Below are 14743 nucleotides of genomic sequence, written 5' to 3' on the forward strand. Positions count from 1 at the left end.
TGTCAGGGCCCGCTTTTGGCATGCATGGATACGAGCTTCCAGAGATTCCCTGCTGCCACCTAGTGTTTCTCACGGCCGACMACTGACGAAACGAGCAGAGAATTTYCTAACTCAGCTTTYTATCTCAGGGACTTCAGCAGAACCACGGGAGGCTCGGACWATTCATGGAAACAAGGAATCGCCCGGATTGTTTTGCTCCATTCTGGCTTTCTCAGTTGATCCAAGTGAGAGCTCCCTGGACTGTGTGACAGAAGCCTGGTAAAATGCATCCAGCCTTTCCAAACATTTACTGGGCAAAGCATTTACTGCTTACACCTCATTGTTTATTTTCCACGCTTTGCTCTGGGGAACCATGGCCATGGAACAGGTATGAGGAGGGTCCTAAAGCATCACCTCCACMTGCCTGCTCCTGGCTCCAGAGAGAGGATGGTCAGTGCACAGAAGGATGGGAGTAAAAAGCTGAGCCTAACAAACCAGAAGGAGCTATGAACAACAGAGGAACACATAAGCAGTGATGGAGGCCTCCACCTCCAGGCAGCAGGCTGGGAGTGGGGCTCCTTTTTCAGGACAGGCAAGCCAGCCACAGGAGTTACTGGAACAGTGTCCTATGGATTTGTCTTCAGGGGCCAACTTCCATGTTAAAAAAAGAACCTGATTATGAGTGTCCTCGCTCAGGATCTAATTCCTGGCTTGTTTCAGGTTATGGAGTGCTACCTGCAAAGTATTCCCAGTCCGGTATTCCCATAGGAGACGAGTTTCTGAAATGCTGACACGAGAGTTTGGCCCGTTTATGTGTAGACCTACAGGTTAATGTGKGTTTTGAGCTCTAAAGGAGGCTGGTCTGCTTCAGCAGCTGTAGACTGTAAACTCCAAGTTTATTTTCAATCTTTATTTGGTGTATTGCAAAGTTCTGCTCACCCACATAAGCTCTCARCAACAGGACTAACGCTTGCCCTTGCAAGAATTCCTCCAACATTATTATTACCTAAAATCTCAGTGCTGACATATTTAAGACCGTTCTTTCATTAATCATATTGGAGACAATTTTAACCCACAGAAGTCTGTGGGTTAAAATTTTAACCCACAGCAATCTCTGTTGATCTCCATTATTGTCTATGATTGCCGCAGGCCCAGGTAAGGTAACTCCTTTGTCACRCCAGTGGACCAATTCAATTCAATGCCAACTGTTGCACAGGCAAARCTCACTAAGATGATAAAGGATTTCTGAAGAACTTCCTTAGACCTCCTCTCTGCAGAGAACAAACTCCAACACTCCCTGAGGGAAGCACTCAGAGAGCTCTGAGGGACTGTGCACATGGAGGTGTGAGSYTGCCTTCAAGCTCCTGCAGGACAGYACTGGCAGCACAAGTTCTTTTGGGGATGTCAGGGACCTCTTACATGAAGGTCATGATCAGCAGGCAACAGCTGTCACCCCTGCAAGGCAGAGGAGCAGAATGATGCACTTCAGAACAGTGCTAAACTTGTCTTCACAGTCCAAACTGGAACACAGTCACTGTCAGCTACAGTGACCACCTCTGAAAAGCACATTCCTGCAGGCATTGCTCCTGTATCATCTGAGCATAGTTAAAGGACAGTAGTAAGATGGAATGTGAAAGACTTTTTTTTTACACTTACAGCACTTCATGTGCTAGCAGAGGGTTTTTTGCTGGTAACCTCTGTTTTTTTAAGGATGGCCTGCTTGTAAACCCTGGTCCACAGTCCAGCTGCAGACAGACTCCAAATGTACCTGACTGAAGCTGGGGGAYTGTCATGAAGGATCAGTATCTCAGTCAGAAAAGGTATGTGAGTAATTGATTTTCTGCTTCATTAGTTGAACTGGAAAAACTGAAGAATATCTTGTGTTTTGAGTCAGTCTGAAATGATAATGATGCTGGTTTTGATTCTTCAAATGAGGCTCTAGAAAAACAATATCACAATCAGGCTGAATGAAATGTTACAACAATGTGGAACACAACTGTGTGAAAATAAAAAGAGCTGCTGATCAGGAACTCTACTGTTTAGAAAGCCAGAAACTGAAAACCATAAAGAAGAAGCCAGAAACTGAAAACCATAAAGAAGAACTGAGAATGCATCAGTTAAAACATAATGGGGCTACGTGCTTCCTTTAGAATGGAATGGAATGGAATATTTAAGTTGGAAGGGAGTTAAAACAATCACTCAGCCCAACTGCCTGATCTATTCAGGGCTGACCAATTTAAAGCGTGTTATTGAGGGCATTGTCCAAATAACTTTTAAACACTGACCCTATTGCTGAAATCAGCCTCACAGGCAGCAAAAATGTTCTTCTAAAGGACTTACATAAAGTCTRTAATTTTCTGAAAACAGACAATCAGAAAATAACTCAGAAGTTTCCTTGATAGAATGTAGAACATATGAGAACATATTAACCTAGTGATAGAGTTCTAAATAAACCTTCTGAGCTGTACACTTCTTGTACTGATTCATTCTGTGGAGCATTTCTCTTTGTACAGAGATTAATTTCCTCCAAGATTACACAAAATTGGCAACTTGGCTCTTCTCACACTAAGTTAGACACATCCACGGACACTAGATGGCATATTTGTATTACATCTGTACAGGGGTAACAGAACTGAAGTAGCCTTGTCACTTGTAGGGACAGTAAAACAAATGGCACTCAAGGATGAAGCATTATCCCTTTGAAAGAGAAGCATCCACTTAAATGTGTAGCAGTGTTTTTTTCCAGAAGCATGTAGCAGCACATGCATTCATGTTCAGCAATCAAAATAAATTGGAAGTGGGGCTGCCTTACAGGACAATTGCTCATCTGCCAAAAATCACTTGCAGAGGAAGATAATCACAGAACTTTGGCTGGAAGGGACTTCTGCCTCCAGTGCAGCCTCCTGTCCAGAGAAGGGTAATGTCAAAGTCCAGTGAGGCCAAAGGGCATTTCCCATCAGATGTCAACCTCTCTTTTCCAAAGACTGAGATCCCCACTGGCTGCTGCCCAACCAAGCCTGGTGGCAAAATATTTTCCCACCCAGGAATGTGCTATGGTGTGAGGTGCTGGTTTCACCGTTTTTGGAGACACCCCCTGCACCCTCTCTCAGCTGAGCAAGGACCAGACCAAACGTGCGACTGCAAAGCACGGAATTAAAACCCAAAGTGTGACTTTTCATGATGTGGTTACAAGAAAGGCCCACAAGATGTCAGCAGCCTTCCAGGTCCTGTCCTGACAGGAGCTGTCAAGAAGTAGTAAAAATTTGGGAGGGTGAGGACAACAGTGCTTTGTCCATCTGATCCCACAGAGGGCAAAGCCTTTGAACAGCCCTTWATTTCTAAATCCCCCTTTTCCATGTCAGGAATTTCCCTTATGCATTTCTACATGTGAGGAGAGGGCTGGGGGTTTTCTAATGAAATCTGGATGTTTCTGATTGCTCAAGCCCACACAAGGACCTTCATCTGTCTCATCTTTGAGGTCTTTGACCACTCAGCATCACAGTATCCTCCATCTAAGCAAGAAAGCATATAAATATAGGGAAAAAAGGCACCTTAAATGAAGCTTGAATGCCATGGTTGGGAAAATTTTAAGAGGCCACACAGGAAACACTTGCTTTTTTTCTTCTGTCTTCATGGAGAGTAAACAAAAGCTTTGRTTTTCATGTTAGAACTATTGAAAGGGCCACAACCAGTAACTCATTTTCTGATTGCTTTCTTCTTTTTGTAGGAGAGAGGCWGAAAAGTATCAGTAGAAACTTGGAAAAGTTTTTGCAATTACAGCTGACTCACCAGGATCAGGGTCAAGGCTTGAGGCAAAAGTGAGAAAAACTAAAGTTTTAAGACCAAATATATAGATTAGACCACTGAAACATGAGGATGAAAGACTGAGAGAGAAGCTGGCTTCCCTGTGGTCTGTCCCCTACAGAAATTCTCAGTTCTGCAACACCCCCATGTTGCAGGGAAYGAGGAAAATGAACTGCCACAGGCTAATGGCACAGTACAGTGCACCTCAAATCAACGTGCTCCTCAGCTCAGAGGTGGGGCATCCAAGGGCATTTTGGTGAAGGGATGGAAAGGACAGCATTTTCTCTGTTTTTAGGGCAGCCCAGTCCACAGGATGCCATGATCCCGACCATACAGCTCTGCCTTTGCTAAACACTGACCCCCTCTACATTGCCTCTCTGTGTTAATGTTCATCTCAGAGCATGGYAGACACCATGAGGCAGTGAGAGCCCTCATCCCCTTACACCTGCGTTTCCAGGGAAGAAAACGGGGGAGAAAATTCAGAAAAAGTGAAATTCCACGTGAGCACAGCTGGATTCACTGCAGTGTGCTCAGAGAAGAAGGTCACATAGAGGTCCCAACAGGCAGGATTCAGTCTTCTTAATGTCTCTATGTATTTGGCCACTCAAACACTGACAGCTGCCTCCCTCCTTTCTCAAGGACAAACTCAAAGCACTGTGTCACCCTCAAGTTGGGAACCTTGATCTTGCTGAAGGTGTGGATGGACGAACCTACCCAAAGCACCAACAAAAACAYAGCAATGGAGGTTTGATGCATGTAGCAGCACAGTGAAAGAATAACAGCAGTATGGTGTTTTCTCATGAACAAATGGCATTTTTCCTTCCAGCAACTTGACAGAAGTGARGATGCTCAGCTTTTTCCTGCACTGGGAAACATGGGGAGGGATTTAACAAGTCTTCAGTGCTGCCCTGTTCCCACTTAGAGCAGCAGGCATTCAAGAATGTGAATGGAGCATCTTTACAGAGCCAATTATKAGCTCTTTTGCCAAAAATCCCCAGAATAAAAGTTCTGTGGTGTCTGTTTTCCKGGTATTTTTAATGGAGTGGAGATGCATTTGCTTAGTTATTGATTCTGAAGCTTTCCAGAAATTAAAGGGTGGTAACAAACTGGAGCTTCTGTGTTGTAGCATATGGGCAAAGACAAGCCAAGCATAYTGTGTGCTGAGAACAAACATCAAACCATGAGCTCCAGGTACACATGGAATAACCACAAAGTACTGAAACAAGAGGAACAAAAGGCCTGGCAGCAGGATGTCAGACTTTATGAAGCCTGTTTTAGGTACAGGCAGACACAGACTGTTCGTATTTTTCATGCAGGGATGTTTTCAGTGAAAAATCAGYCTTTTTTCACCCCCTCCTTGCCTCTATCCCTCAAACTTATTAAGATCACTGCAGTTCTATTTTTCATTAAGTTTTCCACTGTGCTATACTTGTGCTTGCACCTGAAATACACAATCCTCTGCTGGTATCTGGGTCAGCCACACTGAGGAGGGGAATCCCATTATTGTACCTCGTTGTTTTTGTAATGAATGAAGTTGTACAGTCAGCTCAGGTTTGGATTCAAAGGCTGATATTTCAATGACAAGCGGCCACCACCCCTGTGCCAAAGCACTGCGAGCCTTTCATCCCAGGCAGCACAGAGGCAGGGGGATGACATCCCCCAGGATATTTGAGAGCCCAGGGCACTGCCTCATCATCATCATTGCTGGGAGAATATTTAGCATTTATTGGTTTTACCCAAAGGGATACACTATATAGCATCAGATCTGCTTTGCAGACTGAGAAACAAGCAAACACCACTAACTGAGAAAGCTGCAAAACCTACAGAACTAAAAAAAAAAAGTCTTTCCCTTCCTTGCCTGAGCTCTGGGTGAAGCCTAAAGCAAGCAAACACCAGTTCTGTCTCAAAACCAAGAAATGGTGCTCTCAAAGTGTTTTTCTGATCTGTGCTACTCTTCAGTCACGAAGGAGCACGTATTAGGAGGAACACTTCTGCCTCACAGCACATGGGCAGTCAATACTGAAGGAATTAAATGGAAAAGAAATTTAGGAGCACATAAGAGCAAAGTTACAGAGCTGCTGTATGACCTGAAACCACAGCATGAAGTAACTCTGGCCAAATGCCTCAGCCTGACTTAATACTGTGACTCAGGGAGCAATGGCAAATCTTCTGCTGCTGCACATCAATGCATTAATTGAACCATCAATTGCTGTGTGGAAAAGAGAAAAGTTGCAAACAATCCAAGAACCTTTGGCTCCTGTCTTCATGAACTGCAAGTGCATTTTAGATCTTCAGTTCTCAGTGAAGTTATGAAATCATCTGTGCCAAATACCCTTTAAACACTATAGGTACTGGTGCAAGTGCACAAACAAAAATTAAATTAATTAAATKATTATGCTGAACTAGTTTAGCAATATTAAATATTCTTAAAGTGACTGCAATTCAGCTTCTCTCTGTAAGTTAAGCTGTATCAAAACAAGGCAGGTTAATTCCTAAGAAATCTATAGTAAAGTGGAATCCTGCAACAGAGTTAAAAGCAAATCCTCAGTAGATAGTCAACACCTCTTAACTGCTATTAAAAATAACCTAGCACTGTTATGGAGGCCCATTTCAACATGTTACATTTGAGCCTCAGATAGGGAAGGAAACGGGATGGTAAAGGCACAATTTCTTGAATCCTTCAGTCTTAACCCCATTTCCTCACCAGGATGGTTTGGTTCAGAAGTACATCCCTGGAATATGCACATATGTAAATCTCTAATACGCAGACAGAAAAGCAAGATTTACCATTTTTTGGATAGAACTGATAAGTGATTTTCTCCATTTCAAAATGTGACTATTTCCAATTTGGGGCTTGCTCCTTCATTGCGTATTTTTTCAGTGGGACATGAAACAAGCCCTGCACACATCCATTTGCAGGCCAAGATCCAGAGTCGTATCTTTATAATGCTGGGAAAAGTTACGCAATTTAAAACTTCTTAAGCTTAGGGATTTATGGTTCCAGAACTGCAGGAAAGAGAGCGTATTTCTGCAAGATAATAAACTCCTTCCTCCCCCCAACCATCTCCATTTAAAACATCTTCATGTATTCATGTCAAAACATCCAGAGATATTTTTGGTGTTAAGAAGGGCTGTGGAACAAAGTTGCTCTCCTCCCTGAGCAGGAAAAAGACTACCTACCTTTTTCCTCATTATTCTGGGCCTCTATCATCAGTAAGATATTTTATTACAACAGAAAAAAAAAATTAAGACCTTGTTTTTATCCTCGTGGTCCTACAGCAGCAACCAGCAGACCTGATCAGCACATGACGAATGCCCTTCCGGAGCAGGCAGTAAATAAATTTAGCAAAGTGCACTTATCAAATGTAACTACAGGGTGCATGATCTCAGGATTATCTGATTTTTCCCTTGCTGCAGAAAAATCCATGTGAAAATGAAATCTTAAATTTATTCCACAGCTCCATGACAAGGAGAGGCATGTGGCTGGCAGGGTATAGGTTACTACCATTACACAGGTGCAACTGGATGGCAGGATGTGCAATCCCAGAAAAAGAACAAAATCAGGGTCAACTGGTCTACCAGAATCCTGAGCCTGGAAYCCTGATGGCTCCCTGTCCACTGCTGCTCCACCCTCTAAACCAGGCTTTCCTCCCAGGTATCCTGAGCTTCCCAAGCCATGATCTGGGGCTGTTTCCCCTCATATTCCTACTCATTGAAGAGTTCAGCTTCATCACCCCGTCCCACCCCCCGCAGGCAGTGGCGGGTGGCAATGACATCCTTCCCTGAGCTCCCTGCCCAGCTGAACAAGCAATTTAATTCCTTTCCTTTGGTGTACTTTTCCCTCTCTCCCTCGCTCCAAACTGCCTTTGCCTAAAGCACTGCTCTTAAATTAATTATCAAGGAGCTTCATGCTGTAGAGGAGAAGCATTTTGGGCCTCCACTGGGACTTGTGGCTTTTTCTCTTCCAGCCCAGCAGCACGAAGGCTCAGCTCCTGCCAGACCCGTGACTCACGCTCTTCTGAGACACTCACACAAGCTCTATACACACAATTCCTTTTTTCCTCGCAGCTCTGCTGTGAAATGTTTGGATTTRCAGCTCCCTCCCAGCCATGCCTGCCCACCAGGACAGCTGATGTGTAATACCCACACAGTGCTGGCATTGCTTCATTAAGGTGATATGCAGTGAAAGGCAGSTTGAGGGACTAAGAGGGGACTCCATGGGGTACCTTCATAGGAGCCAGCTGGATGGGAGTGATGCATGATGGATCCACCATGGGCTTCGGCCGGTTGGCCGTGTCTGCCAGCAAACTGTGCCACTGCTGAGGCAGCCCCGTGAACTTCTGCTCCCGGTGGTCGAAGCCAGTGTGGACCCGGTGCTCGAAGTTGGAGGGCCCGGAGATTTCCAGCCGTTTCTTCTTTTTCCCGAACATGGTGGAAAGATCTGGAGAAGTCACAGGGAAACAGGAAAGGAAAGAAAAGAAAAAAAAAACATCTTTACACTCTGCTGTAACCCCCAGCCATTTTCTCTTCTTCAGGGAATTTTAGATGTCATTAGCCAAATACCTACATGAACTTCACTCCACACACTGAGATCTATGCGAGACAAGCATTTATTGGACTTTCTTTCTGGGAGAAGACTTTAAGAAATTAAGCCAGTGTCTTATATGTATGTTCATAATACTTTGTGAAACAAGGAAATGCCTCTATTCCCAAGAAAGCAAGCCCCAGGTCCTACTTTCTACTCCTCTCTCTGCTCATGCTACAAGTTGCACACCATGGAAGCTCCAAGCCTGCAGCAGCAGTGGAGGGCTTTGCTTGGAGGACAGCACTTGGTTTGTGAGCCGTGCCGAGACAAGAGGGGAGAAAACACACACATGGCTTTGCATTCTAAATCTATACCYCAGATCTCCAAAGACACCCCATCCCAGATGGGACCCTGGCTCTGCTGTGCTCAGATCTCAGTCTCACACAGCAGCAGTCAAAGGGGAAGTATTCCTGTGCCATTTCAGTGATGCAGACAGACAGAGAGCTCAGATCTAATTCTAACCCAATCCGAGGGCCTTCATCTGCACTTGTGAAGGGTCCTGCCTAAAAAAAGCATCAGATATCAGCTATTATAAATATCACATAACATGGCCTGACTTCAGGAGAGAAATGATTTRCTGTCAAAGCCACTTGCCCAGAATACCTGGGTTTATGCCCAGGTGAGCACAGGTCCCTGGSTTCTGGCCAGCAGACTTGGGTGGGATTCATTACAATGACAGCCCTATTCCTTTTAAGGTTCAGGAAGGAGGAYCAGCTCTTTTTGTTTCTGTGCAGGTGGTGTGGATAAGAGAGAGTCCCTCCAATGCTATACAAGCAAGGAGCTGGAGGCTGTTGGAGGAAATGTGACCTTCCCAGCTTCTCCATCACTGGATTGACCTGGGTTGGCCTGGCAGCTTGGTAAAGCTAATTGTTACAGCTCTTGCTCCTACAGTGAGTGTTTTTAGTCCATTTAGGTAACAGTGGGTTGATTTGCCTTCTTCCTGTCTATTTTGCCCCCCTGAGCAGGCAGCAGGAGGGTTTCAGGGCACACAAGGTTAACAGATTAGCTGGTACATGAAGTTTCATTGGCAAGGTGGAAGGAGACATGAGTGGCAAACACTGAGGGGTATAAAGGTATTTGCTCAATCTACTGGCATAGGAAACAGCCAACACATTCACAACCTGCATTAACCCTTGGGGTTGGCAGTCCCACCTTAAAACAAAGTACAACCTAACAGTTCCACTGAAGCAAGCTCGGAACTGACTTCCTGGAGGACTCAGAAGTCTGCTGTGCAAGGCAAGAACAAATCCCTTATCCCCAGGGAACAGACAGAGGTCCTGTTGCTTTTCAGTGAAATACTGTCCTGGAGTCCTCTGTCTGCTTTCTGCTGTCTCAAAATTGTCCTCCACCTTGCTCTCTGGGCCATTTCAAGCAGGGCTGGCTAAGCACTTGAGCAGCATCTGTCTGGAACAGMAGCAGGGTGAGGAGGCTGGCAGCTCTATAAAATCTCTTCTGTCACAGGAGAGACTAAGCTGTCAAGGTGTTGCCCTGACTTTGATTCAGGAGGTGGAGAGAAGTTCAGAGAAGAAAATAMAATTGTGTTACTGAAACAAAAAAAAGATGGGGTGATAAACCAGTTATTTATTCCACCTTCATTCCCTTTAACTAGTTTATCTAAAGATCAAGTSCATTATTTGAAAATTGATTGCTGTCTGCTTTGTAAGTCCCCAATGTGTATTTGCAGGTGATTGTCTCCCTTGTGCATATTTCCTTTAGACARAGCAGACTTGCTCCTGTTGGCCTTTTCTCATGGGTCTCATCATTCACACAATTCTCTCTGGCTTTCTACCCTACTCTGTCTTCCAAATCTCCTGCTCTTTTGACAGTCTCTCTCCCCTCTGTTAACCTGGTATCTTGCTCACCTTCCTCTCCCACACACTACTTGATATTTGGCTCTTTACCCATTTCCATAATATTTTTACTTTTTTTCCTGTTTGTGTTGGGTACAATTTGGCACTCCCAGACATGTTTCCAGCCTAACCCAAAGCCATCATGCTTGGTTTCTGTTCAGAGATCATTCCTTTTCCAGGCTCAAACAGAAGCAGCCGGCAGGTCAGGCAGTAGCTCCCAACCAGGGCTCATCTGCAGGGCTCCACAGATCGCAGCCGGCTGCAGCTCAATGGAACTGCATCGATTTCATTCGCCCTCTGGGATGGCAATCCATGAGACTATTGGAGTAACATTTTAAACCATCAGCTCTAGACATGTATTTTTTCCTCTGATCAATGCCAGGGTTYCCCGCAGGACTCACATCCCAGCGCAGCTGCCGGATGCTCCAAGTCCTCCTGAGCTCCAAACATCGGATAACTAAAAGCACATCAGCTGGCACAGTGCACATTGCTTTTTAAAATGAACAGCACATTCACATTCAGCCAGAAAGGTCTCTCCATTTCACTGCAGAGCCAAGCACAGTCCTTCCAAAGAACTGGAATGTACACAGCAATCACAAGGAAAACTTAATTTCCCCTCATCTTTCCCAAAGAAAGGAAATGATATGTGTTTTCCTCAGCTGTCTGAGGATGGGGCTTTGGGGCAGCCAYGTCTGTGTAACTTTCTGCTCTGGGWTTGTAAGTGTCCTGATTCAATCCCCACTGATGTGCTGAGTCCTCATACCTCAAAAAAGGAGAGGTGATTTAATTTTTACCAGAGCTTCACTGATACGACACAAAAAATAAAGGACTTATTTAATCAGATGTGGAGCAGAAAACATTCTGGGTGAGTGAATACCTGTTCTCCAAGACATACAAAGCTCTTTCAGGAAAAAGAGGCACCTATATGATGGAGCTTTCCAGGAGGCKGSAKAATGTGTGYGYAGCATAAAACTCAAGAAACTTCTAWCAGGAGCACAAAATATATTAAGTTGAAGTTCATTCAAGCACCTGCCCATTCACACAAACCAGCAATCCTCTCACAGTTATTAAGAACCCTCCCAATGGGATTACTTAGGAAAATATCCCCCAGTTAACATGGCCTGGTGCCTTTATCAGAGGCACAGGGAGGTGGGAGGCTGCAGGGCAGCTCTGTGGAGCTGCCTCTGTGCCATCCCCACGCCAGAGCACTCACCCTTAACTTAATTCCTCCCGACAGCTTCCAACGTAGCCCTGATTGTGCCAGGGCTCTCAGCAAATGCCATCCCTCTGTGCAGCTCCTCCTGTGCTCACCCCCACAGAAGGAGAGGAAATGAGAGGAATTGTACTCGGAATTTGTTGCTATTTTGGAGGGATGAGCACAAGCAGGATGTCTGTCCTGTCCTCGCACGTGCTTTGCCAAGGGATAGTCTGGCTGGTTCCAACACCACGTACATGGCACAAGGTGACACAYGGGGCAGGGGGAGCCTGTGCTGACAATGGCTACTGTCGATGGCAGTGGGCTGGAGCTGCCTTTGYGGGGAACAGAAAACACAACTCACCATTGCACTGCCTCGGGGGGCATTTCTACAGAAAAACGTTACTTGTTCTTATGCTGAACTGATGCAGTACATTAATTCTGTGCTTGTAAATGTGAAGTGTGAAGGAGGGAGCCCTTTGGCGACAGCAGACAAAGAATTCAGTGAGCAGGACAACATGACACGTAAAGCAAGTCTGCTCTTACGCAGGAGAGCCAGGAGTTGATCTGCTCAGCTCCAGACTGCCATGCCAAGGGCTCCTCGACCCACAGTCCAAACGTGGCACAGAAGTTAGAGATAAGGGATTTTCTTTACCAGATCCATGATGGAAAACACACGGACATGACGTTTACTGGAGGAAAACACAATACTGGTGGGGAAAATCAGACTATTGCAGCATCTCTCCTCCTGAGCTGAGTAACCCACAGCAGTGCTGGACCCAGATGTGCCACTGGGGAATGGGGAAGGAACAGGGAAAGCAGGAGAAATGTGTGAGCTGTGCTCTGTAGATACAGTTACCCAAACCCTTCTATAATTGCTGTATTTGTCTTACTCTCCCCCTTTGTCTCTGCCCAAGAAAGGAGCAGTGCCAGCTCTGCTGATGCCTGCTGAGGAGCCGGCACACAGCTCCAGCCAGCAGCCACAGGCACGAGGTAACGCTGAGAGGGTGCTATCAGGAGCAATCACTGCTTTTGCTCTTAATGCTGTTTACTGTAGTGCCTAACAAATCGAATTACATGCTAATCAGCACACCCTGTCTGCAAGATCCATGCCAGCCTTGGCTCCTTTGCATTGCACTCCGTTCCATGCATAGAAATAATGCTCTGAGCATCACACTGCCATGGGCTCTCAGGCTGCTCCAAATTCCTACCACAACCTTCAACAAGGGATCCCATCCCAACAGGGGAAATTCCCTCTGTGAGGTACTGCCCATACAAGGTGTGTGATGTAGACCAGCAAAGTAAATCCACTCTGTTGGCTACTGCACGATCATCCTGCTGCCTCCCAGTCACAAAGGACAGCATTTTCCCAGCAGGAAGTATCCTACAGCCCCACACTGGAGCAGGAGGGTGGCAGTACTATTTTGGGTGCCAGAGGAGCCCATTCAGAGTCTCCCATGATGGTCTGTGCTTGGGGCAAGATTTCCAGCAATAGCTTTCCCACAAAAAGTTAAGCCCTGCCAGCTCACCCCCCTGAGCTCACAGGTTTGTTCCCTCTCAAATGCTTGGCCCCATCCTGGGGGCCCTATGAGTTGTCCCTCTCCTGTGAGAAAAGGGGGACTCTCAGACTGATGAACTGAAAAGCTGAAAAGTCCAGATTTGTTACTGCCCTCAAAGAACAAATTTTTGCCTTCACGGCAAGTAAAAKCCAAGGCAATAAAGGAATAAAAGGGGAAAAAATAATTACTTCAATCTTAAAATTATTAATAWTGTGCATATTATCATACCCTAAGAATAATCCAGTCAACCTACTAAATAAGAGAGAACTCTGTTTAACTCTGCTCCATTTTCTGCTCCCAATAAAAACGTCAAAGCCACTTCCTGCTTGTCCTCCAAAYAGCTGGTCTTTTAAAGCCTAACAAAGTTGGAAAGATCTTTCCTGTCTTGTAATCTTGAAAACTACCAAGCAGTCCCAAGGGCATTCCCTAAGCAGCCCTTGCCATCCCAGGCGTCCCCAGACAACCCCGAGCAAACGCCTGTGAAATTCTGCCACACATAAAAACATACAGTAACTATATAAAGTTAGTACCTAGAATAATGAAGTGAGATGGTGATTTTTAYTTTAAAACGGAACTTTTAATAACTCTGTATTACAGCTATATAAGCCCTATTTTTTTATTGTGGTATTTCAGCAGTCAGATAAAGTGTCCTACTAACCCCAGGGAAATCATGYGTATTCACCATGACCCCGAACCACCCCGGGAAGCCTTCAAGGATTTCCTACACACRCACACCTGGCTGCTGCTAGAGCATGGGCTGAGATGAAACAACTCCCTCAAGAGAGGCTCTCTGTGCTCTCTGTCTGCCTCAGCCCAGCAACATGTTTGCTTTTAAACAACCAGCAATTAGTTCATTTTCAATTAGGAAGCGCACACTGCTTAAACCTGTGAGCTTATGTTTTCTGCAGGGATTCCCTGTGGTTCCTCAGCTGAGCAAGAAGCAGCAGAGCTCTTTTCCCTTGGGGATGGGCATGTTATTAGCATCTAAAAATTGCCTTCATGCATGCTGAGTATCATCTGTGAGTCCAAAGTGGGGGGCAGCAGCAAGGGCTGTGAAAAGGTCCTGTAAAAAGGCACATTTTSTCCCAAGTCAGCCACACAGCCAAAAAACCTGGTTACAGGCAGGAGCTTTAACAAAAYACTTCATTTTTAGAAAACCTTACAGAGAAACAGACTGCAAAATGGGAGATGGGTGCAGGTCGCTTTCTTTTGATAATTTTTACTTACTAATAATAGTTTTGTGTAGCACAAGGCCCTCAATTATTCCCCTCCAGAGCAGCCCAAATGCAGTAAAACATCATTAGCTTTGGCGGCTTCTGTTCCCGCGCTCTGATTAATTGTAACCTTTCCCAATATTTGATCGTAAATGAAAGAGTATGAATTGAGAAGCACAAATTAAATTAACGTGTCAAGGCAGCCTGCAGAGCCAGGGCTCCAGACAAATGTGAGCTGGGCTGAAACTCAATCTCGAGGAGAAAGCAAATGTCTGGGATGGACTGATGGCAGCATAAAGTGCTGAGAAATCCTCTGGAGTGAGAGGCAAAAATGATGTTGGCTTTCCTTCAGCTCACACAGGTGGAAATTCCTGCTGCTGAGGCAAGTGGAAGGAGATCAACACATACCTGTGTATCTATATAYCTAATATATATTTTATATATTTACTATATTTAATAAAACTATTAAAAATTAGGATAATTGTTTAGGTTTTTTCTTTAATAAGGAACAGCAACAGCAATAGTTTTGTGTTTCCCTTCTGATTAACGATTGTTCT

The 14743-nt window shown here is 45.1% G+C and overlaps 1 protein-coding gene across 1 annotated transcript in view; it reads right to left on the reverse strand.

Annotated features, from left to right (window-relative positions):
- PAK5 (p21 (RAC1) activated kinase 5) overlaps positions 1-14743 on the reverse strand; it is a 115093-nt gene that overhangs the window by 28757 nt on the left and 71593 nt on the right. Inside the window, exon 2 of the mRNA XM_057382879.1 lies at positions 8010-8224. Coding sequence (XP_057238862.1) covers positions 8010-8224 — 215 coding nt within the window. The remainder of the gene's footprint in view (positions 1-8009; positions 8225-14743) is intronic.

This window comes from Malurus melanocephalus, unplaced genomic scaffold (genome assembly GCF_030028575.1).
Source record: "Malurus melanocephalus ecotype Western Australia unplaced genomic scaffold, MMel_1.1 scaffold_13, whole genome shotgun sequence".
Lineage (NCBI taxonomy): Eukaryota > Metazoa > Chordata > Aves > Passeriformes > Maluridae > Malurus > Malurus melanocephalus.